The sequence below is a fragment of the Astatotilapia calliptera genome, chromosome 13 (genome assembly GCF_964374335.1).
Source record: "Astatotilapia calliptera chromosome 13, fAstCal68.1, whole genome shotgun sequence".
NCBI lineage: Eukaryota > Metazoa > Chordata > Actinopteri > Cichliformes > Cichlidae > Astatotilapia > Astatotilapia calliptera.
Genome location: NC_137434.1, coordinates 9,535,597 through 9,562,315, shown reverse-complemented (window position 1 = coordinate 9,562,315; position 26,719 = coordinate 9,535,597). Strand labels below are relative to the sequence as shown.

Sequence of the window (26,719 nt, the reverse complement as noted above, 5' to 3'; positions counted from 1 at the left end):
TGAGAACTCTGCTTATTCTCAACAGGCAGTGTTTCCAGGGCTCAGAGAGAAATGGCTCTGATAGAATTCCTGAGGACGAGGCGGCCCTAGTTTGTCATGCAGCTGGCATCTCTTTTATGGAGTCGCTTTCAAAGCTTTTCCCCCTACAAGTGGCACCAAAAACATCTGTTCCCAGGACAGCCACCCACATGAGAGTTTGCCCTGCGCTAGCAGGATGGCCTGTAGATGCAGGCAACAACCGACATGCAAATCTACATGTAAAACCCCAGACAGCAACATTGCGACAGTTAAGACAATAATATGCAAAGAGTCACAAAGGGGAAGGGAAAGATAAAGAGACAGGACAAATAAGAATGGGCAGAGTGGGCATGGGAAATAATGACTGTATCAAAAAGTAAAAAATAACTTGAAAAAGCAAGAATGAAAGAAGGCAGAGAGACCCTTAATAACAAAAGATGATAGGTAATAGTGAAAGGGGAGCACAATAGCTTGTAATTCAGAGTCAGTATCTCCTGGTTGTGTAGTGGTACTTCAAATCTCAGGCAGAAGACCAATTTGACCTCCATCCTGTTCAAAGCAGTCCTGTTAGTGGAGGGGCCTGGTAATGTCTGATGAAGCAGCAGTAGCACAGCTATATTAAGCCTGCAAAGACCAGGGTGTACGAGGTGCACTCTGCGAGTGCTCGGAGCTGTGTAAAACACTCGGTATCATTAAAAGCAGTGTGTTTAGGTACTGTCCACAGCCCTGTAAAGAGACTGCAAGTGGGGGGAGGATGGATAGAAGGAGGAGATGGGAAATGGTCCGAGTTATTTCCATTCCCTCAGCCCGTTTATGGAAACATTATGGGAGCAAGGTTCAGTTCTCACGGAGGAGGAAAAGATTTGGAGAGTGAGCGGGTAAGAGCGAGAGACATGAGAAAAGTGAAGGAGTGAGTGAAAGCGAGGGAAAGGAGGAGGGACTGTAGAAATGCTGCTTTTAACCATTTTCTCTGGAAAAGACCTCGCTCTGTGTGTGTCCTGCATTGTGCAGTTCTCCCTCTGGCAAAGGCCACAAAAGCCTCCATTTATCTCTCCTGAGCATCTAGCCTTATTGAGAAAAGGCCCTGAAAGGCAGGCAGCCATCACATGTGCCAGGGTGACATGGCTTTTCCCTTGTTAACACTTTAGTCTTGCACCCAGAGTGCACCCAACACAATTTCCACCAGAGTGAGAGATTACTCCTGCCGACAAACGGGGGAGGAAGAAAAGAAGTAGTACATCTGTTCTATATATTTGCATTTCTTTGGTTGAGATCACAATGCACCACTTGACTCTGTGGAAAGCGAACATTCCCAGTCAGGCATGAGAAACCCACCCTATCAATGAGGCCTTTTTCCACCCTTTGGTTTCTTTAACCGGGTAACGGCACATCACAAGGAGCAGCTCGCACAATCTGTCAACTCGGAGGCAGACGGGGCCAGTTTATTCGCGATTCGCTCTCATCGCTTTCTATTTACTCAGAGTTCTCGGGAGCAAGAAAGGAGAGCAAGAGCAATTTTAGGACATTGCAATGTGTGCTATTCAGCAATCTCCAGCTCTAATTGCAGAGGGAGAGGAATTTTGTACATCTCCAGCATTGAGGCACAACAGCTGCAGCTGGCATGGCATGTGGTGGGTGTGTTTAAGGGAGGTGTGGTGGCTACAAGTGTATCAAAAATAAATAAATAAATTAAAAAAAAATAACAAACAGAAAAAAGCCACCCATACGCTCACACCTTTGCATAAATTTGCAAAAATGCATCTTTGTCGCATCATGCCTCTGCACTTTTTGTCTTTAATACTGTGCACACCTTACCATACTCGAGGGAAATTACTTTGCTCTAAATCTGTTACGCTCTTTTCTGCCGCCCGTCAGCACCACGCTTGATCTCACTGATTTAGACGGGAGTCAGCTGCCGTAAACAATTACTGCCTAGATGTCGTATACGTTAACTAACCAGTGAAACCAGCAGGTCAGATCCACGCATGTCTGACTTTTATAAAATGTCATCACTTCATCATCTTATCCTATTAGACATGTGAGAGCGCTTTTGTCACAATCAGTAAATGAACTCTTGACTTATGGGCAAAAACATTTTTATTTTAAAACAGCGAAGCATCACAAAATCCCCTCAGGCTTTATTGTGTTCTCAAGAAAGGATGTGCATGAGGTCACAGACACCTTGATCTTTCACCAAACCTAATCAGTCCTTCCTTTAGTCTGAGTGATGAAAAACGCACTCCAGCGCATATCTACATATCGTTTTTGCAAGCCATCATCAACCTCTACTAATTGTCTGGATTTATATGTTCACATATCTTATAAAACGTTAAAAACAAAAAGTGTGGAGAGGAGGTTGGGAAATTATTGCTTTTGCTTTATTCGGCTTCCACACAGTATGCTTTTTTTTTTTTTTTTTTTTTTGAATGGTAAATGAAGAAAAGTGTCCAAGGAGATGAAAACAGATTAATTAATTCCTCCTACCAGGAGCCTGGTTTACTGATAGGACCTGACGTGTGGGTCCTTGGTGATTGAGTGACCTTTGAGCTTCAGAACAGATTGAGGCCAACGATCTGATGAGGTGCCCTTATGAAGGAAGGGAGGGAGTGAACAAAGAGTGGAAATAAAATCCCAACAGTCATAAGGAGTACGATTCTACCCCACACCGTAGCTTCTCTTCCGCTAGTGAATGCACGTCTTTTGACATCAATATTTATGCAATTTCAGATTGACATACACAGAGCCGGAGCTAGAGTCTTTAATGTACTTGACCTCAGTCGTGCAGAGATCAGTCACAAGATGAAGATTGCGCACAGGAAGGTGACTGTCCTTAATCACAGCACTGGACAGACTTTACTATTCCTCACTTCCTTATCTCTAAACTGCAGCAGGCTCCCAAGAATTTCACCAAGATGGCAGCATTTGGAGAAATCACCAGGCGCTGGCATCAGTATAAGTTACACCGACTCAGTGGAACAGAGGAAAGCCTTGCTTTTATTTTGGTAGATTGCTGGACTATTTCCAGCAAGGGCTGATAAGATGAATGACTCCCACAAGCTGTTCCTACACACCAAATCTGCCTGGTTAATAAGAGATACACATACTTTAGAACTTTGTTGGAGTCTGTTGGATAACGTTTGCATCTGACCTTGAAATATTTGATTTCTTAGCATTACTATCATCCCTGAGAAACCACAGACACTAACACTATTCGGTTCAATATTAAATCAATAATAAGCACAGCCCACAATGAGACTCCTGGGGCAAAATCCTATCATGCTTCTTTTCAGCACTGATAGCCCTATTCCCACAGAATTTGTACAACCGGGGGAGCTCATTTGATTTTGAAATGACAAACCCCACGTCTATATTTCGTGCACCACATTCATACGGGATAGTGGTGTTTATGTTTTACTGGAATTAACAGACATTACCCATTGGATATGATGTCAGAATAAATGTTGAGCGTACTGAAGAAAGACAGCTAAATGTTCCTTACCGCATGCTGCCTCACATCCATTTCATCATCCTTTGAGATTTCGCTCTTCTAATGGATTTGAGCAGGCTCTTTCTGCGAATGGGTCTCCATGCTGTGTAACAACCTGAGCCCCGTGAATGTGCACTCAAAAAGCCAGTGCAGCCTTTAAAAGATGGAAACAGGCCGAAGAAAGATGCTGAGAACGCACACACACACACACACACACACACACACACACACACACACACACACACACACACACACACACACACACACACACACACACACACACACACACACACACACACACACACACACACACACACACACACACACACACACACACACACACACACACACACACACGGCAAAAAGAGAGAAAGCAATAATAAAAAGGTACTGATTTGCACCACTGACATTATTACATTGTTTGGATGTGGTTGGTAGCAGAGCAGGGGATTTTTACTTTAAAACCATGGATGTGGCCGAGTCACATGGGATTAAGGTCACAGAAGACCCTCACAGTTATTACAAAGAGGCTATTACACAGTTATTACACTAGCCTGATAGTATGGAACCTTTGTCATTTGTAATGATTACTCTGTCATCTCTGATCTTGCTCCCATGTGTATAATTTATAATGGAAAAAAACCCACACATGTAACCTAACCTGTACTCTGTGTGTTGTGTGTGTGTGTGTGTGTGTGTGTGTGTGTGTGTGTGTGTGTGTGTGTGTGTGTGTGTGTGTGTGTGTGTGTGTGTGTGTGTATAAAAAAAAATTCTCCTGTGCAAATGAATATCTTGTTGTTGTTTTTTTTGTTCCCTTTGGTCCTTCATTCAGTCTCTTTCCCAAACAACAACTGTTGAGTTTCCAGTGAAAATTTGAAGCCTATACAAAGAAAGAGCAAGCTCATATGCATAAGAAGAGCAGACAATTTTCACACATAATCTTTGGTGAATGAGGCCTTACTGTACACCACCTTGCCATGGGCATGTTGTCTATTCTGCAGGACAACAGCAAATATATAACAAACAAGTCAGCATTGACTAAACAAGAAAACGTCTCTGTGTGAGGAAAGGGAAAAGCAAGACCTCTCCTCAGGGACCCCCGGGCTCAGACCGCCTTTCAGTGGAAATTAAGCAAAATGACAGGAAATAATTAACTGACACTAATTTCTCTCGTTATGGACCCCCAGGATATGTCAAATGTCATCACCTGAGAGATCTGCGTGTGTGACCTGATGACTAGCCGTGTAGCTAGCTTAGCTTTCTGTGAGGATATTGAAGTAAATGCACTACAAACTATCCATCAAAGGTTGGCAGCTTCCTCTGACCTCTGTCCTTTGGTATTTGTGTTTTCTTCCCAAACACAGATCATCTTGAGACAGATGAGAACAATGTAATTATACAGCTGCTCCTGCAGTCAGATATACAGCACCTGGCTGTGCATCTAGCATTTGTGTGTTCATTGGTTCGTTGTGTTTTGGCTCGAGCTCATGCAGCTTAGCGCTGAACTGCCTGTGGCCCTACAGTCCTGTTTACATTTCAGAGAGCTTCCAAAGGCTTCCAGTAAACATGGCCTGGGGAAGGTAAGCACTGAATGAACACACAGCTGTGGAGCTATGTAAGAATTACAAATACACAAATCTCCTGTCGGGGTCCTAGCATAGTGTCTGGGACACTGTTTGTCCTGATTGTGTTATGTAATCTTATTTTCCTCTTCTTTTAAAGGCAGTAAACCCATATAAAGACTAGCACTCAGTGCTTTCCCTCTAGCTCTGCATTCTGCATCTTGCCACCCCCTGTGGCTAACCTCCAAACATCAACAGCAGCTTTCAATACACTCCGCTGCAGAGGAGGTGGAGGGGGCAGTTGATCTCCTTCACAGTGACAAACAGTGCGATTACAGAAGAAAGAAAAAGGAAAAAAGAAAATCAGGGCACTGTCACTCAAGATCATTATCCTCCATCAATAATCTCTACAAATCCCATAGAAGCAGGGCTAGACAAAGAAATAAATAGGAAGGGAAAAAAAGACATGGAATATAATGTTCTAGCATATTAGATCTGCTTGGCTGGGCCGGTGCTCCTTAAACACATCATACCGCTGCTGCCCCAAGAACAAGGAAAGGCCAAGCTGACTGTTCAGCTTCTTTCTGCTTTAGCCTTCCCATGTACTTTGTGTAAAAGGTTTCCCTGTATTATCTCAGGCTTGTCTAAAATATTCAGACTATACCAATTTACAAGAATAGGCCAAAAGCAACATCACGTACAGCCATTTCTGTGCTGTAAATGACTTTCTTTAAAAAGAAAAAAAAAAAAAAGCTTCACAGTAATGTCCCAGTAATGTCATTCCCATGAATGAGAAAGTATCTAAACTGAACTCCAAGAAACCAAATATTTATATTTAAAGGATTTTGAAGACACTATGATGTTTATGTGCACCAAATGGAGCTTGGAAGAACAGCTCTGACCTCTTCGAGCCAACACTTAAGATTTTAATAGCTTTCCGCTTGAGTCGAAAGAAATTACACAATCACAATAACGCATTGCATCACACCACTTCAAAATTCGCAGTGACAATAAAAGTACAAATGGCCACATTTGTTTTAGTTTTGGTGATTCCCAGGGTAGCTAAACTCATTATCATCTGATTTATGGAGCAGTGGAAGCACAAACAAGAATAACATCCTCCTCCCAATATGTCTCATCAGTACTTTTAAAAACACAATGACAGGCTACAGACCATGACTAGACTTTCTAATTTGTCTCATGTCATTGATCTGGGAACATGAAAGGAACCGGCTATAAAAGGGAAAAAAAAGCAACACTCTCTCACAATTGACAAAGGGCTGTTTAGGAGAAAGTTCCTTCCTTTTGAAAAAGGCTGATACACAACAGAAATCCTGCACATACCACTCTGCAAACAAGGCACAACAGGGCAACACACAGAAAAACAAAATAATCCTATCATATAGCGAAAAGGAGTTAAAATTCTGCATCGCTGTCTAGACATACATTTTATATTTCTAATATTAAAACTTGAGCCTTTTGTTACCGCTTAAGCTCTACAGTGCGATATTCATTGAAGCCATCCTCCTACCAATGTAGATTATAATGATTTTTGTCATAACCTTGTGCTCAACAACAGTGTAGAAGCACTGCAGTGTGCTCACGAGGTTAAGTGAAGGATACTGGCCCCAGCAGCAATGCCTCAGTGATTCACACACACACACACACACACACACACACACACACACACACACACACACACACACACACACACACACACACACACACACACACACACACTAAAGCCCGAGCACTTTATGGCACATCTGTCACGGATCTGCTCCATTTCAGTTGTTAATTACAATCATCCTCTATCAGAAACCAGTCGTGCACTTTTAACGCTTAAAATGCCTTAGCTTATCCCAGGTCGATCTGACAGTCAAGGACACTGATGTATGCACGGGAGGGGCTTTGTGTCACTTTGGCCCACATTTTAAGACTACAGGAGCAGTTTTCTGTACTTTCAAGGAATACCATGATGACTATTATATACATTTGTATCAGGGAAAACACAATATCTTGAGTAATATGGGAAAACAACAGGGAAACGCTGATTCTGGATCTCTGGGCTGATACAATAGGTGTGCGTGCATGCAAGACAGAGAGATCAGATTCCAAGTGGACAGCACTAAAAAAATCATATGCATCGTTCCTACAGTTGGAATAAGCCTTACTTGCATATCACTGCAGTTGATTGGTCTCTGCCAATCAAATTTGACTGATGATAGGTGGAAGAAGCAACTGTTTACGGGGGCCTTTGACTTTCTATTAGAAGTAGTCAAATGACACATGACAGACACAGGTGAAAAAACTACAACCAATTTGTGATCCAATCAAATTAGACACACATTTAATCAAACAGAGTAAAAGCAACATTCCTAACAAGTAACCGGTTCCACTTCCTGTGTGTGACACATGTGATATACTGAGGTTCCAATAAACAGACGAAGATAGAAAAGTGTACAGAAATGACATCCTGTCTGGACTCTGTCTGCATCATCCTCACCCAGTCATGTCCATTTACTTAAACAGGGCTATTCTTTTCCACTAGGGAGGAGGTATGCACAGGGGCACCAAATCCTCCTTATCTCCCAAAGGGGGCTGGCTGCAACAACAGAGGTCAGCTGTCCCGATTGTGCGGGCCTGTCGGGGGAAAACACAGACTGACTTAACCTATGGGTCACTGCCGGTCTTGGCTCCCATCAAGTCAGTGACTAGCCAGGACTTATCCTCTCCATTGCAGACCAGCGACAAAACATTTAGACAAAGCACATAAATAACTTTCACTGGCATTTCTCCAGCCTTTATGGTACAAACACAGTGAGTGTGAGCATAGCTCATTGGGGCAGGAAGAAGCATTCGCCCACATGCTTCTCAGCTGCAAATCTATAATGTACGGGACTTTTTTAATTTTCGTTTTTAAAAAGTCAATGTTAAATATCTGGTGAAACAACAACCCTCACAACTCTAACAAACCACCATACTGACTGTATGGATAAACCTGTGATTTGAGGTGAGGGAATGGCTAATAAGTATGGCAATGATATTCCTTCTATATTAAATTATTAAGTCTTTTATTTAAACAGGCAGCCTCACCGAGACCAAGAAGCCCCATATTTCACAATTCTGTCTGGCATGTGGACAATTAACAATTTTCTTTCAGACAAAGCATTGTTGTACAGTCTGCTGTCTGTAAACCACTGCCATGTAGTCAACATCACATCTGTCTGTCATGCAAACAGGATACAGCCTGGTTTTGAAAATTATGTGGGGGTCATGTTAAACGGTAAGGTCAACGCTGGTTAAGCTGGTCTTCATGACAAGCAACAGTAATGTGTTAAGCATATAAAATGCAACATGCCATTCCTTAGTCACTGTCTGACTTAGAGCCAAGGAGCTTCAAAACATCGTATAGCATCCTTCACTCCTGCTGACGCTATCAGATGCCAAAGTAAGGTCAACAAAGATTAACAAAGGATACATGTCCCAGACACCAAGGTTATTACCATGTTCCCAGGATACAAACCGCAAGCCATAACGTCTCAATTGCCCATCTTGCATAAGGAGTGGAAATATGGAACTAGGAAGGCCTGTTCTCACAGTGATTTCCTGAGATGAATACTGGCACAAACCACACAAACCAGTGACTAAGCAAGAAAATTAGCACCTTAATACTATTACAATGATTGCACATTAAGAAACCATACTGTGCACAGTGCAGACAAAATTGATGAATAACCCAATAGGAAAATCACCATGCTGATCAGCAGCGAGAACAAGATATCTCAATACTCCTCTGAGAACCATGTGGAAGGTTTATTGTTTACCAGACAAATGAGGGGTACTGATGATAGTTCTGGTGCTTTTACCCGATCATCAGCGATACAAATTTCATAATCCCAAATTAAAAAGGAAGCTTTTGTCTACTCTGGGCACATTATGAACAGTGCTTAGTGAATCACCCACATCCATCACAAACAGACCCCAAGTGGAGCAAAGACTAAATTCACAAAAAACGACAACAACATTATCCTAATGACTTCATCTATGCTGTCCTGACAGCGGTGAGTTGACTTAAATCCTTCCATAAATCCAGACCGCAATCAAAACAAAGGCTGGCAAAAAAGGTGGAGAGAAAGAGTGGCTCTCACAACATGAGCAGGCAGCATGTGATCCCCTGTCTGCTGGTTGGTTGGTTTTGAAGCAACAGGATTTGGTTGGGGAGACCCATTGTGACTCCTAGCTAGCCAGCCAGCCAGTCAGCTGGCACGCACCAGACGAGGTTTCTGATCCTCATCACATGAAAGGGGTGTGGGACTGGTTGGAAATGGTTGCAAGAGAATCCTTCAATGGCGGGAAATGCATCATCATTATTAAAAAAAAAAAAAACAACAACCCTGGTTTAAACACAAGACCTTTAGCAGTTTTGTTTCACTTCTGCTGTTTTCCAAATTATGACTTGTCAGCATGCTGGTAGGAAACCACCGTGGGAACAGAAACAACAGAAAGAAAAGAAACATCCCAAGCAAGCAACTGATGTGAGAAGACTGATATCCGCCAACACTGTTAAATAATCAATGTGTTACAGTAACATCTTCACAGACAATTTCTGTGACACAACCCAAGGATAATGGCTGTAATTCTAGTTAGGCGACTCCAGGCCCAGTAGCCCGGAAGACATCCTAAACAGCTCTGCAATGATAACAACTGGATATGGCCCACGGGCACGTCACAGGAAGCCGTTTCTCTGCCAGACCTGACAGGTGCCTTATTGTTCAGCTGCGCACATAACTTTATTTTGAAAGACATATCTATCTGGCTCAATTACCCATTGTCTGGTTAGTCATGCAGAAGGCGCTGTTAGAAATAGATGAGCACATATTTCTTCTTTGGGGCCCTCTCAGCAACCTATTGATGGCAGAACACAACAGATCCCTATTCAAATTAAGATTGAAGGAGTTACCACGGCACTGTCATTATTGTGGCTGCTGAGCAAGTCTTGCTCCAGGAGTGTGCCAATGACAGGGGGTGAGATGGGGTACCCAGGACCCTTAATCTCATCTACATTATCTTTCATCTTTTATCATCTGAAAAAAAACCCTACATTTGCTTCTATAACGTAACTTTCAAATGTAAAACTCAGCAGCCAGAAATTAACAAAAGACATTAATCCAACCTAGAAAGGTAGCCTAATAGAAATATGTGCATGATGATAGCGAGAATGAGAAGATAAAAGGGATTAGGGTTCCAATATGTACAAAGAATAATAACAATTGACTATTATGCATAATATTGCTTAATATTCCACACATCATTACAGACATCTTTGCACCCGTTCAGGTTGCTTCCCCAACATGCAGACCTATGACAGCTGCAGTTAAGCCAAGCATTTTTAGTGTTAAAAGGAAAGAAAAAAAAGTTAAACATTAAAGCAGGCCATGAACATACCATCTTAAAACACTTCTCTGCCTACTTAGTTCGGCAAATCCCCTGGAAAACTAATCTTTCCCAGACTCAAAACCCTGTGAAAAATAATGGTGCCTTATTGATTTTAAGCGTTCCGGGAGCAGAGAACTATGTATGCTTGATGTGGTCAGATGTAAGCTGCAAAGACAAAAGGAAACGCATGCAGAGGACTGTAAATTAAGCAATAGAAACTCAGGATTTACACTCCTAGCACCTAGTCGTATCTGTAGCCTTCCATCAGCAGAGAATTGGGCCTATTTATTTTCCTTTATTGGGGATTTAGTTACCGTGGAGGCTCAACTTCCTGCAGGAAGGATACGGTGCTTAAGGACAAACAACACTGGACTTACTTTCCCAGTGGAGTATACAGTGCAGTGTATGTTGAATAGGTCACAGAAGCGGCCAGCAACCAAACAAGATTGTATATGCTGTGTAGAAGCTGGCTGCCAGATATTATTTATGAAGAAACCAAACAACCGGGACTGTTGGAGGGGGGAACTGTCTTTTGTCTGCTCATAATAACAACCTGCTGCAAAGTAAAACCACAAAAAGGACACAAAACACAACAGCAAATTGTTTACATAAAAAAAAACAAAAAAAAAAAACATATCCCACTCAGGTTCTCGGAGGAAAATATTAAATATGGTTGGTGAGAGCATATGGGCTGGTAAGCAAGTGAAGGCTTTATTACACACGGCCAGTTGGACAAAGCTGCCTTTATCGCCCCCCACCGTTTTAATGGAAGCACGCCACTCAAAACAGATTCATTCAAAAATACTCCAGTCCACTGTGCCCCCACGTCCCCCATCACAAACCATCACCACTACCACAAGTAAACGTTATCAAACACACAGTTCCTTCAAAATCACACCGAAATAAGAAGCTTGCACTCTGTCTCCAAGAATGTTAAAATAAAGATGTTTTACGCTGAAACTGCTTTATTTGTAAAGCTTGCAATGTCCTGAGTAAACAAACAGGAATCCAGTTAAACTGACCAGCAGCATAAGTCATAAGGAACAGAGACAAATATAGGTTATATATATACATAAAGTCCACTCCTGAAACATCATAACCTCCACCCCTCGCTCGGACTGCACCACCATCGGTGCTTGAAATCAACTTTATCCTTTGTGTTCACCATTACCATCGACGTGCCAGCTGAGTTTGTACGCCTCTGCCACTCTGCCCGTGTGCAGCGCTCCCCGCTTTTAGTTCCCCAGCTTCACTTTTTTACTTTGTTGCTACCTTCAGAGGTAGAACGAAAAAGGGCGTGCAAGCCTTACCTTCAAATCCGAGCCGGTGTCCTGTCCCGGTTGTTAACGGCGTTAGTTATCCGTAAAAGGTCAAACCAGCTGAAGCTGCCGTAGTCGCTCTCACATCTCCCCCTTTCAGTCTCCGGCAGACTGAAGTAGCACGGACCATAGCGATACCCATCCAGCACCTTTCTACGTGATGACGACACGCAGCGAGGCTCCGCCCACCGCTACTCCGCTCCCCTGTGATGACCTATACATATAGGTTTGTAGGTTAATATTGAAGGAAGACTACCAGATAAACCCTAACCCCCCACACGAACCTAAAGGCGTCTAATGAAACTGTCCTGCAAACTAAGTCTGGTGGCCTTGTTGCTATTTGCCACGAGTCTATTTTAGGGTATAAGTCCAATAAGCCCCACAGTGGCACCATCTGGTGAACTGCAGGAAAGTTACTCCCTCGAACTACCTGAATATCGCTTTTCTTTCCGTGTCTATCGGTTTTTGTGCTTTCTATGCTTCTCGATTTAAACTTGTGAACAAGCGCTCCAAATTTAAGTAATAGCTATTTTATTGAAAAATAAATAAAACGCGCAAAAAAAACACCTCCCCCGAAATTGTCGACTGGCTAATTAATTAAGTCCGTATGTAGAGAAACATCATTTCCCACAAATCTCGCGCTCTGACGTAAAACCCTTGCGACAGCTGTTTCCATGGAAGCCGATGGAAGCTAAAAGCGCTTGTTAGCGGATTATCTGACGTCTTGATAGTTAGCCCTTTGGTTCTCTGTGGCCAAACAGCTTTCGGGATGTCGGGACAACTAAACAGCGATAATCCAGAGACTCTGTTTTCATTGGAGCTTTTAGTGGAATACATTCGAGTAGAGAAAAATTGTAAAATCCTTAACGAGTTGGCTCTGGGAGTCACACTCCTGAACTTTCCGACGCTGCTAATTTATCAGTCACAGCAGCAACACCAGCAGATCAGCGGGAGCAGTAACAACCCCGGGCACAATGAAAAGGAGAAACCTGGAATGTTCGCCTTTAACAGAGGAAAGTGTTGTTTCTTCAAAATGGACTTAAACTCACTGCACGTACAGCTGTCCAACACCCCGCTGTATGGTATGGTGCTGGATGTTACAGAGGAGAGTCCCAAGTTAGTCGGCTCCTGTATGATATCACTGGCTAAAGCGATGGACAGAATCAGGCAGGATGTGACTGAACGGGGGGTTTCTAGTCCCTCCTATCACATAGAAAGGGGGCTTGTTGTCTCTATATGCAACCTCGCGGGGGAGAAAGTCGGAGCAATGTCCCTGAGTTATAAACTGTTATGTCTAGGAGCGAGTCTGCTGCCACACATCACAGAGAGGGAGAGAGTGCCTGGAGGGCAGCAGGCACAAGAACATGTCAAGGAGACAAACAAGTCTACATCGCAGCCTCCTGACTCTGGAAATGTCTGCTCACCAACCCCACAGTGTAGCGGAAAAGCCCAAAGCAAAGGGGAGGTAAATGCAGAAGTTTTGTTAAGTAAAGATAGAAAGGAGGAGGAAGACGATGACGTGTTTGATGGTACTGAACACAGACCACAAGACGAAGCTGAAAATGATTCTGAGGAGGATTTAACTGTATTCTGTCCCCCACATCTTTACTATTCTGCAGAGGAAAAAGGAGTAAATGAACAAGGTGATTACAAATCATGGACTCTGGATTCAGAAGCTCCTGTTTTTGAAGATTCATGTTCAGAGGAAGAAGTGGATGAAAAGGAAGTGGAAAGTCCAAGTTCTCCAGTGATGCATTCAGAAGTGAGACACGATGCGAAAATAAGAAACCAAGAAACAAGCACAATGCCTCCAAATGTCCTCGGGGAAGCCTTACAGCGGATGCCTTTGCTAAACGCTCTGCTTGTTGAACTGTCACAGCTAAACAGCAGCCAGCCCTTGACTGTTCACCCCAGTCTCGCTTGGATATACAGGCCTGCTTCTGCAGAGCTTTCAGCTAAAAACACACCACAGAAGGCACAAACCAAATCCCTGAAGAAAACCAAACAGGAAACTTTTCCTCATCTGAGACGCTTTCATTCCTCCAGAAATGTTTCCACACATATAGTTAGACCTGATTCTGTAAAACTAAAGGACAAAAAAGAAAATATGTTGCTTGAGAATAAAAGCTCATGTAAATCACCCAGGAAGAAGCTTGTGTGTGGAACAACTAAAACATTTAATCTAAGGCTGAAGCAGATTTCTCCTCTCAGAGTAAACCGTCGTGAATGTGAGGAGTTAAAACAGAATAAAACACAAGTAAACGAAAAGACTGGGTTAGGTCATAAAACCATTAAGTCTGGAAAAAGGAAGTCGGTAATAAAGAGGAGCTCTGATTTTAATGAAAATATTGAGACGCTGATGCAGAGCATCAGCCGGGATTCTGCGCTACAGGAAACAGTCACACTAAAACAGCATGTGAAAGTCGAGGGTAAACAATGCAGAGGCTCTCCGACAACTTCAGAAAAGGCTCTTCTTTCTGAAACACTCTCGAAATGTATTCACATCCCCAGCGTGGATACTGACAGTGTTCCCCAAAGCAAAGACAAGAGCGAGCATCACAGCGAATCAGATCAATCACAGTCTGAATCTGACAGGCGCGGAGATAAAATTGAATCTTCAAGAAGCCGCAGACGCAGCAGCTCAAAGTCTTCATTTTCAGACTCCAGCTGGGCTGGAAATGAGGAAGCAGACTATGTTGATGACTTTAACAGTCTCGAGCCCAGTGATGCCTACTCTCCTGACCCTTTGAACAGCCCCGAGCCCTCCAGAGCAAAGACTCCAAAGTCTCCAGTTCGCTTTTGGAACTCTGATTCGGAATCCGACAGCGTCCAGAGAAGATCAGCCCCCCTTCCTGTGCCCATCAAAGCCCCCAGCTCTCCAAAGCATACTCTGAGGGGTACACACATCATCCGACCTCGTACCCAAACCTCTGCCCTCAGCTGTTCCTCTGATGAGTGTGACAGAGACAGGTCAGCCTCCCTGCAAAGTAGAAAGCAGATGTCAGCGAGTGGCAGAGTGGAAATGACTTCCTGCACTGAGAGTTTGATGTCATCGAGAGGTCAGACGAGCGCGTTAGCCAACCACAGCATCCCCATTCGAGGATTGTCTGCAGACTCTGTGTCCTCCGTTGAACCCCAGGAGGTAGAGGAACTGGAGGATGAACTGGGATCTCTGGATTTCAGGAAAGAGTATCAGCATATCTCTGAGCTAGTGGCCAGCAAACTCCCTGGGTACACTATGTAAAGGGGAAAAAAGCATATAAATATACCCTATGGTAACATCAAGAATTGTAGTATTGTATGTAGCAAAGAAATCAACTTGTATATTTAATTCCTTTTCATAATGTCTGCAAATGCTCTTGAATAAAGACGTTTTTGGAAATTTTGTAGTCATTTTTTATCTTAATCACTCAGTTAATACTGGAGCTACTAGATAATTGCATTAAGCTTTGGGCCATGAGTCTTTAGATAACATATAAGAGGATGAAAAATCTCTATAAGCGTGCCATTTATGCAAATCATTTAGCATAAAAGCGCCAAATCAGCAGATTTAGTCACAAGCTGAAAATCTCCAAGTCCTGTAGCAACTCCTGATTTCAGGGCATTTCCTTTAAATTCCACCTGCTACTTTCCATTTATCCCCTCATATCATTTGACAAGGAAAACAAAGACTGTATGGAAATAATATTTATATGTATACAGATAAATTATCAGGCATGATACAACCTCATACCACTTTCAATTATGTCTTTTAAATTACTATCTGTTTAAATTTCTTTGTTCATACGTATTTAACTATTATTTTTCTTTGTATGTGTCATCCTATCTAGAAGTTGGTTTATTTCAATATTTTCTTTCTACATTTCATTATGTGTTTCTGTTTTCGTGTTCAGAGGGCAGGCTGTCAAAGTGTGTTGTGAAGTCAAATTTTTAAATATTAATCCATTGTTGTCAGATCCACAATTGAAATGGCTGTCCTAACATATCTGAAGATAATCACAAACACACGAATGCATACTTAAACTAATAACTTTGCAATGGATAAAACTGAAAAATTGGAACGTTATCAATAGGGGAATGAATACAAAGGCAAAGAAATGCAACACAAGTTCAAACAAATAGTAATCTATATCACATTTTAGACTTAAATACACGTTTTACTTAAATTGTGTTTTTGATGGATTTCAAGCAATATTATTTATATAAGATTTCACAAGGCATCTTGCATAAAAGAGTTAACCAGCTGCACCTTAATAATTCGGAAAATGTTAGTTTTACTCAACCGTATACTTCACTAACTTTTACTTGGAAATGTTGGACTTGTTGATCCACTACTCTATAACTCTATATTAAAGTTGTACAAAACCCAAGTTTTATTTTTAAAAGAAAAATAAGTTGTTTATGGCAAACATTTTCTTTTATAAATGTACCCATTTAACTTGTCTTTTATAGATGATTTGGTTTTTTAAAAAATCATTTAAAAAAATCGTTAAATGTGCCGTCCTAAGTTTTACCTCTTACTGCGCATGCGTCAACTCTGTGTCCGGAAGAGCTGCAGGAACACGTTGGACGGTGGAAACCACAATGTTCAAGCACGTATTTCTGACAGGACCTCCAGGTAACAGTCAGCAGTGAGTGCACCCAGCTGCTGAAGCTAAAGTCGCTGTAAATCTAAAGCGGTCAGTCAGCTGTTTTAAGTCCCAGCGAAGAAAAAGTCAGTCTTAACGTTGATTTGAATGAAGGTTAGCTTATTCCAGTTACTCTTATTCGGGTAACAAACCCAATTAACGTTTCAGCCTTTTTTGTTTAGTTTAGTTTGTGTTTATTATTCTTAGTATTATTATAACGATGGAGTGACGCCATATTTTTGATGATTTACATAAATATATTATGCTACCTAATCGTCTTAGAGCTGTAAGGATTAAATACATTGTTTTACCATAGTAATACTTAAGGCAGGATCCCTCCGCTTGAAACGGTGATATTTCAGTTGTTCGACAGTTTGTCTGTTTTGCCTTCAGGTGTGGGGAAAACCACCCTGGTCCAGAAAGCCTGCGAGGCTTTAGTGTCATCAGGAGTGGGAGCTGAAGGCTTTTACACGGAGGAGGTCAGGGAAGGGGGCCGGAGAGTCGGCTTTGATGTGGTCACCCTGACAGGAGCGAGGGGCCACCTGTCCAGAATCAGGTAGCGGTGTTGTCATGCAGTCTCACTCAAACTGCCTGCTCTCTTTTTCTCACTTTGTTTTGACTCACTTCTTTTTTAACTTGCAGAGACAGTAGAGACAGCCAGCCTCACGGCAGGCGGGAGTACACAGTTGGCCAGTATGTGGTCGACTTGCCTTCATTTGAAAATCTGGCTCTCCCCCTCTTCAGAAATGTAAGTAAGCAGCACATGGGCTTTTTTTAAAGCCACCCTCATCAGTAGATCACAGCAAGCGAAAGACTCCCTTCTCCCCTCCACTTTGATTTTTTTTCCTGAAAACTGATGGAATAATTGTAAGCTTGCAAACACGTAAATTCCACAGTGACATTTTTAGTGTTCGTGGTGCCGTCTGGCTGTCACTGACCGTGATTAATCCGGCATGTAAAGTGAACCTGGAGTGACGCCTACACATGCGCTGTAAAGAAAGATGTCTGTGCCTCGGCAGCGCGTGGTTCACTTTCATCTCACTCTCTCTGTAATCACAGCAGATCTGCAGTGTAGCATCACACAAAACGCTTTCGGTGTCAGTCATACGTGAAATATTAAAACGACGAGCGTCTGCCTGTAAAAGATGTTTCCCTTAACTAACCAAACTAAGCATCCAAAATAGTCTTTAGTGCTTAAATGAATAGATATCTCCTCCGATGGATTGTGCTTGATTTTAAGCAACTAGGAAATTTCTCTTTTCTTTTTTCTGGTGTTTTACAGACCAAAGGATTGGCTGACATTATAATTAAAGATCAATTGGTGACAAAGTAATCGTTAGCTTGAGCCCCACTACTCCATGTAATGTCTGCATCGTTCATCTCCAGATTGGTTCGGCGGATGGAAGCAGCAGCAGCAGGAAGGTGTTTGTCATCGATGAGATTGGGAAAATGGAGCTCTTCAGCCAGTCTTTCATCAGGGCAGTGAGACAGACCTTAGATAGCTCTTCCTGCACCATCCTGGGCACCATCCCCATCCCTAAAGGTAAACCCCTGGGGCTGGTCGAAGAGGTGCGGAACAGGAGGGACGTCAAGGTGTTCACTGTGAGTATAAATAATCCTAGTATGCTTCCCCTGCTATTTTAAAACAGATTTTGATAGCTATAGGATTCTGCTTAGACTGCATCCACTTGGCCTTAGGAAGCAGTCTGTTCACTAACATACAGGGGCCATGCCCTGCATTATCCCTCCTCTACGGCAGGATTAACTCTAAATCATGCGTGACTGATTTAACAACAAAGGGAGGGCTCAAATGTCAAAATAATTCATCACGGAAGACTCAGTTATGGATTTTGTCATGCAAACTACTCACTGTACTCCCTCTCAGGCTGGGGGAGTTATTGCATGAGGCAGAATGAACTTAAAGACCTACCATTGGTAATTTTACTTGTATTACAACAGGTCAGATTAGGCATTGGACATTATATTCTATATTTATTTCATATTAATCTTTGTATTTAATGCATGGCTGTATATTCTGCTCACACAGGCTATAAACACTTTCTAAATTCTATGTTTACTTGTTTCTTTTTCCCATTTAGGTGTCTAAGGAGAACAGAAATGCTATTCTACAAGACATCTTAGAGACACTGCAGGAATGTTTAAAGTCGAAAGCCTAATATTGAGCTTCGTATGGAGCCACTGAAAAGGAAAAAACCTTGCAGCTCGCGTGTGGCTCTTTGCTGACTACAAGTTTTCTAAGTGTCAGCGCTGGAACAGTTCAAACAGCCAGAGACGATTAAAAGGATCTACCCGCGCTTTGCAACTGGGGTTGCAACCTGAGCTTAGAGGCATCCCTGGCTGCTGGGGGAGTTGGTGTGTCGCATGCATTTATTTATGTTAACAATTAATTTTTTTCCCCCCTTTCTCATACAGCCTCAGACTGGTGTGCATGCTGAATAATTGATTGAGAGATGGAAGACAGCGGGGAAATAGTTCAGTTTCTGGGTGAATACGTCAAAGCCTCAAAAACAGGTCTTTATTGTTTAACTGATTTATAGAGACATCAGAAGGCATTTTTCTTCTGTTAGTATAAAATATCATTTTATTTTCCCCACAAAGTCAGGTGGTGCTGCCGTTTTTAATAAAGGGGCGAACGAAGCCGTGCCCCTGTTGACTCATTTAGCTCTTTGCTATGCGAGCCTCCGTTTGTCTCATCAACCTGAGGCTGTTCTCATTGAAAGTCGATCAATATTTAACGATGCAGCCCATCCTTTCATGGTTTATTCATCGTCTAATGTGAACAGAAAATAATTTAAAAATAAACAGTTTGTTTTTCTCGGGTATTTATTGTTCATTTTCTTTACTGGCAAGTGTTTTCGTGTTCTCCGGCGCAAATAAATATGTTGCACTTTGCGTGGATTCCACACTCGGTCATGCGATATTCATCAATATCAGTGCGTAGTCAGATTAAAGTGAAGGATAAACAGCATCAGTGGATTTAAGGTTTTTGAGATGTTGGCATGCTTTCACAAAAAAGCTTCAAAGTGGTTTATGAAGGCTTGCAAAGGTAAAATGCATATTTTGATTACAAGTAAACAGATATTAAAAGAATTTGGTGAGCTGTGCTAGTGGCTATGAGTGAGGTGAAGTAGCTCAAGTACATTCAAAGTTCCCGAGTTTGCTGATTGTTTGCATCAGCTCGCTGCAAGTGGAATCTCTCCCTCTCTCTGCGTGAGCTCCACAGTCTGGCAGTCGCATAAAGGTTTTTAATAGAAACCCTCTGGCAAAGCTGTTTGTCTCAAAACCAAAGCATCTTTGGGTCGTTTCAAAGTGAAAATACTTTTTTCCCCCCCTTTAAAAAAAAAAATAAATAAAAACAACGCTTGTATAACTGATGTAACCTGTCAGGCTGGCTGCAGAAAGAGCTGCCAGCTGTGATGTGCGTCAGACACGCTGCTGCGCCAGCATCTGTTTTGTGGGCTCCGCTGACGTACGGCTGGATCCGCTGGCACCAGCAGCAGTCGCTGAAACTGCTTCAAAGTCAACATTTCACTGGTCGCATCTTTCAGCAAACATGGCAACATGATGTTGCTGTAGCTGCTGCAGAGTGGACGGTGCGGTTCAGGGCAGGGCAAGGCAAAGCATAGCGTAGCGCCGAGGGAGGCGGCTCTCCTGACTGGAAGGTGATTGTCAGCACCCTGCAGCAAGACAGCAGATGGATTATGTAACAGTAGCCAAGGCCTTGCCAGTTGTACCAAATCAAGGGTGTGTGTGGATGCATTCGATGCGTTATGATGTAATTAGCAACCATGCTGTCCAAACTGTCATGTTGTGGGCATATCATTGACAGAAGTGATTCCCAGCCGGGGGCACTTGCTGGCAGGGAAAGCACAGAAAGACTGTGGGTTACTTTAACAAAGCTCAGCTGTAACACCTGAACACCATGTGCTGAGAGCACAAGAGCATGAATACAGAGCTAAAAATAGATAAGCAGTGCAAACAATGAAGTGAATGCAAGGCACAGTAGTGATAACTCGGTTAAAGCAGCGAATAAATGGTAAAATAGATAGTTTGGTAAGGTTGGTTTTTTAAAATAATGATGGAATGGTTGAAAGAGCTGAAATGGTCAATGGTCAATGGTAACCTGCCTGTTATAAAAGTCCACAAGCTGGACCTGAGACCTCCCTGAAATCTTGCCCGCCACTTTAACCAGATTGTTAAGTCTGGTCTTATTATCCATGGACATACTACCGTACCAAGCAATGATACAGAAAGTTAAAACAGATTCAATAAAACTTTTATAAAAGAGAGTCATCATTTCAGATGAAACATTAAAACCTCTCAACCTCCTTAAAAAGTACAGTCTTTGTTGGGCCTTTTTCACTGTAGCAGCAAGATGTGACTCAAAGGACAGGGTCTTATCAAGAACAACCCCCAAGTACTTGTAACTATCCGCCATTTCAATGGCTGCACCATTTACCACTGTAAGCGCAGGATGAGGGGATGACTTCCTGAAATCTATAACCATGTCCTTGGTTTTCAAGGTGTTAATCATTAAGAAGGACTGATCACACCATGAAACAAACTCCTCCACAACAGGCCCATGGGAATCCTCTTCACCATGAAGGAGGCTTACAATGACTGTGTCATCTGCGTATTTGATGAAATGCCTATTGGCCTGTGTGCTGCGACAGTCATTAGTGTACAAAATATACAAAAGAGGAGAGAGACAACAACCTTGTGGTGAGCCAGTGGAAGAGTTCAGCTGTTTGGAAAAACAGCCGTTTATTCTCACACACTGTGATCTATCAGTTAAGAAGTCTAAGATCCAACCAACGAGATTAAAATTAAGTTTAAATTGGTTAAGAAGCTTGTCCACTAAAAGATGTGGCTGGATAGTATTAAAAGCAGAAGAAAAATCAATAAATAAAAGCCGAGCATGAGCTTTGGCGCCATCAAGATGGCGATAAAGGAAGTTCAACAGAGTGACCACTGCATCATCAACACCTCTACAAGGCCTGTATGCAAATTGTAGTGGATCTATCAGCTTCTCTACTTGCTGCAGGATCTCCTTCCTGACAAGTTTTTCGAAGGACTTCATCACTAAAGATGTTAGAGCGACAGGCCTAAAATCATTTAATGATGTAGGTTTTGTGGTCTTAGCAACTGGAGAAATAATTGATTTTTTCCATACCTCTGGAACCTTCTGTTGCTGAAGAGATAAAAGAAAGATGTGATAAAAAATACCACATAATTGCTCAGCGCATGTTCTAAGCACCTGGCCACATATATTATCAGGACCTGGACTTTTATTAGTCTTACTCATTTTAAAAAGATTTCCCACCCTTCTTTCATCAAAGAACAAAACTGGGGGGCCTCTGGTGCTCTCTATTAAGGAATCAAGTGTATTCTTGGAATATAGTTATCATTAAATCTCGAATAAAATCTGTTCAGCTCATTGGCTAACTGAAAATCTGAACTAAAACCAGGGAGACTTATCTTATTACAGTCACTGAGACAGTGACCAGTCATGTGTTTCATGCCAGCCCAAGCCACCCTTAAGTTATTGCTACCCATCTCCGCCTCTACCTTATCCTTGTATTTTATTTTAGCTTTTTTAATTTCTGATCTAATCTCCTTCCTAATTTCTCTGACTTTCAAGGTATTCCCTTCAGTAAAAGCTTTATTCCTTTCGTAAATCAGCCTCGTAAGAACTTTAGAGGACCATGGTTTGTTATTAGGGAAAGAATTCACAACCTTTGAGGGAATAATCATGTCTCTACAAAAGGATATATATCCGCAGACAACGTCAGTGAGTTCATTAATGTCTCTACATGATTCGGTAAACACCGACCAGTCTGTACAGTCAAAGCAGCCCTGCAGGGCTAAAGAGGCATCATCACTCCAAACCTTTATGCGGTGTTTCCTCACTTTCTCTCTTCTCAGTACAGTCTTATAGACTGGCAGAAGATGCACCGTGTTGTGATCCGAGGATCCGAGGGCGGGGCCAGCCACAGATGTATACGCACCTTTTAGTACTCGACAATAAAGAACGCAAATCACCCAATAACAGGATTAATATGTTCTGTGTGAATGTAACTCCAATGTATGACTATGTATAAGGGTAAAAATGTGTCAAAATACACACACACAAACCAACTATGTTTTGTTCCCAGTCTTATGGTAATGTTATGATATATGGTTATTGTGGTTTTCTGTAAACACCATGATTTTGTTCATATACAACCACTGTGCAACTGGAACAATAGACATATTGCCAGGGGGCTTGAAGGTACTGTATTAATGTGTACTGTGAGGATTGTTCCATCAAAGGCAATATACAGGGTGGGCCATTTATATGGATACACGGTAATAACATGGGAATGGTTGGTGATATTAAAGTCTTGTTTGTGGCACACCATTGTTTTTCTTGTGACATTACCAATAAGTTTGATGTGTCACATGGCCCTCTTCCTATTGAAAAAACAAAAGTTGTATCCAAGATGGCCGACGTCTAAATGGCCACCATGGTCACCACCCATCTTGAGGAGTTTGCCCCCTCACATATACTAATGTGCCACAAACAGGACTTTAATATCACCAACCATTCCCATGTTATTACAGTGTATCCATATAAATGGCCCACACTGTAGAACAATTTGAATGAATATGAAGTGAACTAATCCATAATCCATATCGCAGAGATGCATTCTCACCATATCTCTGTGACAGATGTCTGTGTGACACCCTCCACCCTTTATCCAGCACATGGAGGGCACAGAAATGCAAAGAGCTTACAAACAATCCAGGACAAAAGGGAGCTTTCTGGTTGGAGGGAAGGGTTGGGGCTGTGTGAGTGAGAGTGGGGGAGCTGGGGGCTTAGATGAGGAAATTTCTCCCCACTTATTGCACTATGTGGCACCAGCCCAGGAGGCACATTGACAGCTGTAGAGGCGGGGAGTGTATGATGTATTGTCCGAGAAGCCCTTGGCCAAAAGGCCAAGCACTACTGATAAGAATCTAACATATTGTTCAAAGACCATGTGGGAGATAAACAACAAGTCCAACTTTCTCCCAAAAAAAGAAAACAAAAAACAGATCTCAAATTCACTATTTATTTCCCAAGATGACTATGATTTATTGTAAGATGTGAGGCTAAAGCTTCTTAACATCTGTGATGTCAGATTTCTCTGTGCCAAAGCCTGCACATGGTAAGTACTTAGCAATACTCCCCTTAAATCAAGGTCATTTGTCAGTGTAGCCTGGGTATGTGAGCTTTAATATTTTTCACTGGGTTTTTTTGCCACTAGGTTTCACCTGGCCCCCCCAGAGTATTACAACCAGACTTTGCAATTTCAGATATATTCCCAGAAAGCTATCTGAGCTTTAATTCACCTTGCAGAAAGCCTTCTGGCAGCGTGCTCATTAACAAGCCAAATATTCACATAGCAACGGCCAAACAGGCTCCACAAATATCTGTGCCATGCAGTTCACTCAGTCGGTTGTTTACCCAAATAAACCTGAAAGGCTCTGTGCACAGATAGCAGAAGTGGACTTCTTTAAAATTAGTTTCTACTTCTGCCACGAGTGAGGAGCCTTAGGTGCTATAACTCAGCTGCATGGGGATTATCATTAGACTGATTAGAGATTTGTGTAAAAATCCACACACACTAACCACTGAAACTACTTTACTACTACTGCTACTGTTCTATCCATCTCCACAGCCTTGTATTGTGACAGGATGGATAATACCAAAAAGCTATCGTGTCTGTGTATAATGCCTTAAACCCAGCAGTAATCCAAGTCACAATGGGTAATCCAAGTCCACTGTCCCCACACCACATAGTGGTAAAAAAAAAAAAATCCTGAGTCAGTCCACACCTCACTGTGCTAATAAGTATGGCAAAAGTCTGCGGATCCTGACAGGTGGGCAGTTAATGTCAGAAAGGATCCAAAGCCAGTGGAAATTACGCTGTTTGATCCGGGCTCCTAACCATTATTCCACCCTGCTGCCCACCGCAGATAGCTCCTAAACCATTCTTCCCATTACCTCACCTTCATGGGCTCCCCGGGGCTGCTGGAGGCAGACAGTTTTGGATTTCAAAGCCTGTGCCTGAGCTGCCAGCATACCTTTCCTGCAAAAGCTCACTTTACAGAATGAAAGACAAATATAAAAGAAAACATGAAATAATGGCATAAATAAATCCTTCCACGATCTCAGAAATGCACATTTTCCCCTTTACTATTCATACAATGGGTTGCACAGCTGTATATTTATTTCAATGTAACAGTTCTGTGTTGTTCAAGAGAAACCACTAACCTATTTCCTGTGGGAATGTGTCATGTGTGAGGAGTCATACATCCTGTAAGAGGAACATGGTCAGTTTTGCATCAGCTGGCTTCACCTTGGGCTGGATATATCTTGTGGTCAGTATCTAGTGGTTAGATAGAGGAAACGTATCAAACAAAGAGCGGAGGTGCATGCGTGTGAGTTGGTGTCCATTGCTCCGCTACATGATCCTAAACTCAAAGCCTCCAGAATCATCACTGTGTCTTCAGAGGAGGGTTAAAATAGCCCCTAGGAGCTGTGGAGGAAGGAGCAGGATCTGTCAGTGGATGATACGTAAGGTCAGATGGAAAAGAGGACACAATGATCTGGGTTATGGTGAGCCATTGATTGGCTGGTACTGCTCCCCTCAGGGCCGCTGAGCTGATGTGTCCGTCATTCCAAAACTTTACAAAAGAGAAAAAATATATAGAGAGAGTAAAACCCTCAAACGTTTCTACTCAGTGTACATCAAGAAAATAGCTGCCATATGTACATGCAGCAGCTTTATGCCATATCAAGAATGTCACTGTGGATCATTAACTCCTCCACCGCAGAGTGCTCTAATGACATATAGATTATCGCAGCGTTACATAAACTGAACAAATATATGGAGAGCTTTGCAGGATATTGAAAGGGTCGAGTCAAGAGGTATTCATCTCTACAGCGTGTGGATAATGATTCACAGATTGTCGACCTGCTGTGATTAATGCCTCTGTTGGGTGCTTCTGACAAATTTACACCACAAATGCAAAACTGTTCAAACTTTTTTCCATTGCACACGCTACTGTAGCTGCTCTGTGCATGTGTGTATGTATAGGTATGTGCCAAGACCACAGTGTGACTTTTGGCAGCATGGTCTGACTTAAAAGTTCACAACTGTTTTGTTTTGGGGGGGGGGTTTAAAGTCAGTGATAGTGTTACTCAACACAAATTTTATTTAGTGGTTGCAGGGTAAAATGATATAGTTTAATGTGTATGTGCAGGCCTAATGGTACAATCATAGTATGTTATGAAGGTCTGCATGTAACTAGTGCATGTTGAAAGTTATCAAGGACAGAGACTTCAAGCTCAGCTCAGCTAATGTTTCCACAGCTTAAACTGCTCCCAAAAACAGTTCAGCCATGGTAGTCTCTTCCACTTGAATTAACAGTTCAGCAATTTTTAGCCTCTGCATGAAGTGTGAGGACTTTCAAATTTGAAATTACAATTTCAGACGCAGCATTTGCACCTCAGCTGATATGAGCTGCTCTTATAGATCAAACACAGCCCATGCTCATACTTATGTAGGTCCTATAGGTCATCACACATGGAAATAATTAGCATTTTAAGATATTTTTTGACTTTGCAGTTTTCAGTGTATTTTCATGCGCACTCTGTGTTCAAAGCCATCTGTTTGAGGCATCTTTTAGGGAATCAGTAGATATTTTGTAATGCTAAACAGTGTTGCAAATGCTTTATGCATGACTAATTATGCAGCCATGTCTGCAGAGTTCCTGGATCTGGTGCTTCTGAATGATGTCAGGTTTACATATGCAAAAATAAGACTAATGATCTGAGGATAATTTTAGCCTAGCTTGGCCTTTAATCTCTCTATTCATCTAATCCCTTTTCTCTTCAAAGCCTCCCGAGATGACAACAAAGCTCCAGCAACAGAAATTTTAAGCAAAACTGTCTTAGAAATGATTTCTTTTAATCACAACCACAGCAAGTTTTTTTTATGTTTTATTATTAATAGTCTCTGCTACATTAGTATCTGTATCAAACAAGCTCGGCAGTATCAAACTGCTGATCTGTGGTTATTAAGTAAATTAGTTTGGTGCACCACACACACACAAACTCATACACACAAGCGCACACACATGAAACATGTGAAACAGAGGAGCTATAAAGATGTAATAGTACAACGAGCATCGTGAGTTGAGGATATGGTGAATACT

The 26,719-nt window shown here is 42.1% G+C and overlaps 3 protein-coding genes across 9 annotated transcripts in view; 2 read left to right on the top strand and 1 right to left on the bottom strand.

Moving 5' to 3' along the window:
* The window catches only part of LOC113035329 (signal-induced proliferation-associated 1-like protein 2), an 80,100-nt gene extending 68,122 nt beyond the window's left edge, over positions 1–11,978 (bottom strand). For 6 of the 7 annotated variants that reach the window (XM_026190838.2, XM_080287846.1, XM_080287844.1 and 3 more), the window contains exon 1: positions 11,817–11,977. The gene's annotated coding sequence lies outside the window, so the exon portion shown is untranslated. Of the gene's footprint in view, positions 1–11,816 lie in introns of all 7 variants that reach the window. The other variant, XM_080287848.1, reaches the window with a different exon arrangement.
* Positions 11,979–12,484: 506 nt separating this feature from the next.
* Positions 12,485–15,207, top strand: map10 (microtubule associated protein 10). The gene has a single exon (XM_026190844.2). The coding sequence runs from the start codon at positions 12,595–12,597 to the stop codon at positions 15,067–15,069; it is 2,475 nt and encodes an 824-aa protein (XP_026046629.1). The 5' UTR covers positions 12,485–12,594; the 3' UTR covers positions 15,070–15,207.
* Positions 15,208–16,302: 1,095 nt separating this feature from the next.
* Positions 16,303–19,296, top strand: ntpcr (nucleoside-triphosphatase, cancer-related). The gene is made up of 5 exons (XM_026190161.2): positions 16,303–16,443; positions 16,847–17,009; positions 17,096–17,201; positions 17,840–18,055; positions 18,553–19,296. The coding sequence occupies exons 1-5, from the start codon at positions 16,410–16,412 to the stop codon at positions 18,628–18,630; spliced, it is 597 nt and encodes a 198-aa protein (XP_026045946.1). The 5' UTR covers positions 16,303–16,409; the 3' UTR covers positions 18,631–19,296.
* Positions 19,297–26,719: the final 7,423 nt, after the last annotated feature.

Excerpts from the sequence above, each read along its gene's own strand:
- map10 (XM_026190844.2), top strand. The coding sequence starts at position 12,595 with ATGTCGGGACAACTAAACAGCGATAATCCAGAGACTCTGTTTTCATTG.
- ntpcr (XM_026190161.2), top strand. The coding sequence starts at position 16,410 with ATGTTCAAGCACGTATTTCTGACAGGACCTCCAG. Across the intron at positions 16,444-16,846 it reads ATTTCTGACAGGACCTCCAG|GTGTGGGGAAAACCACCCTG; the intron begins GTAACAGTCAGC and ends TTTTGCCTTCAG. Across the intron at positions 18,056-18,552 it reads GGGACGTCAAGGTGTTCACT|GTGTCTAAGGAGAACAGAAA; the intron begins GTGAGTATAAAT and ends TTTCCCATTTAG.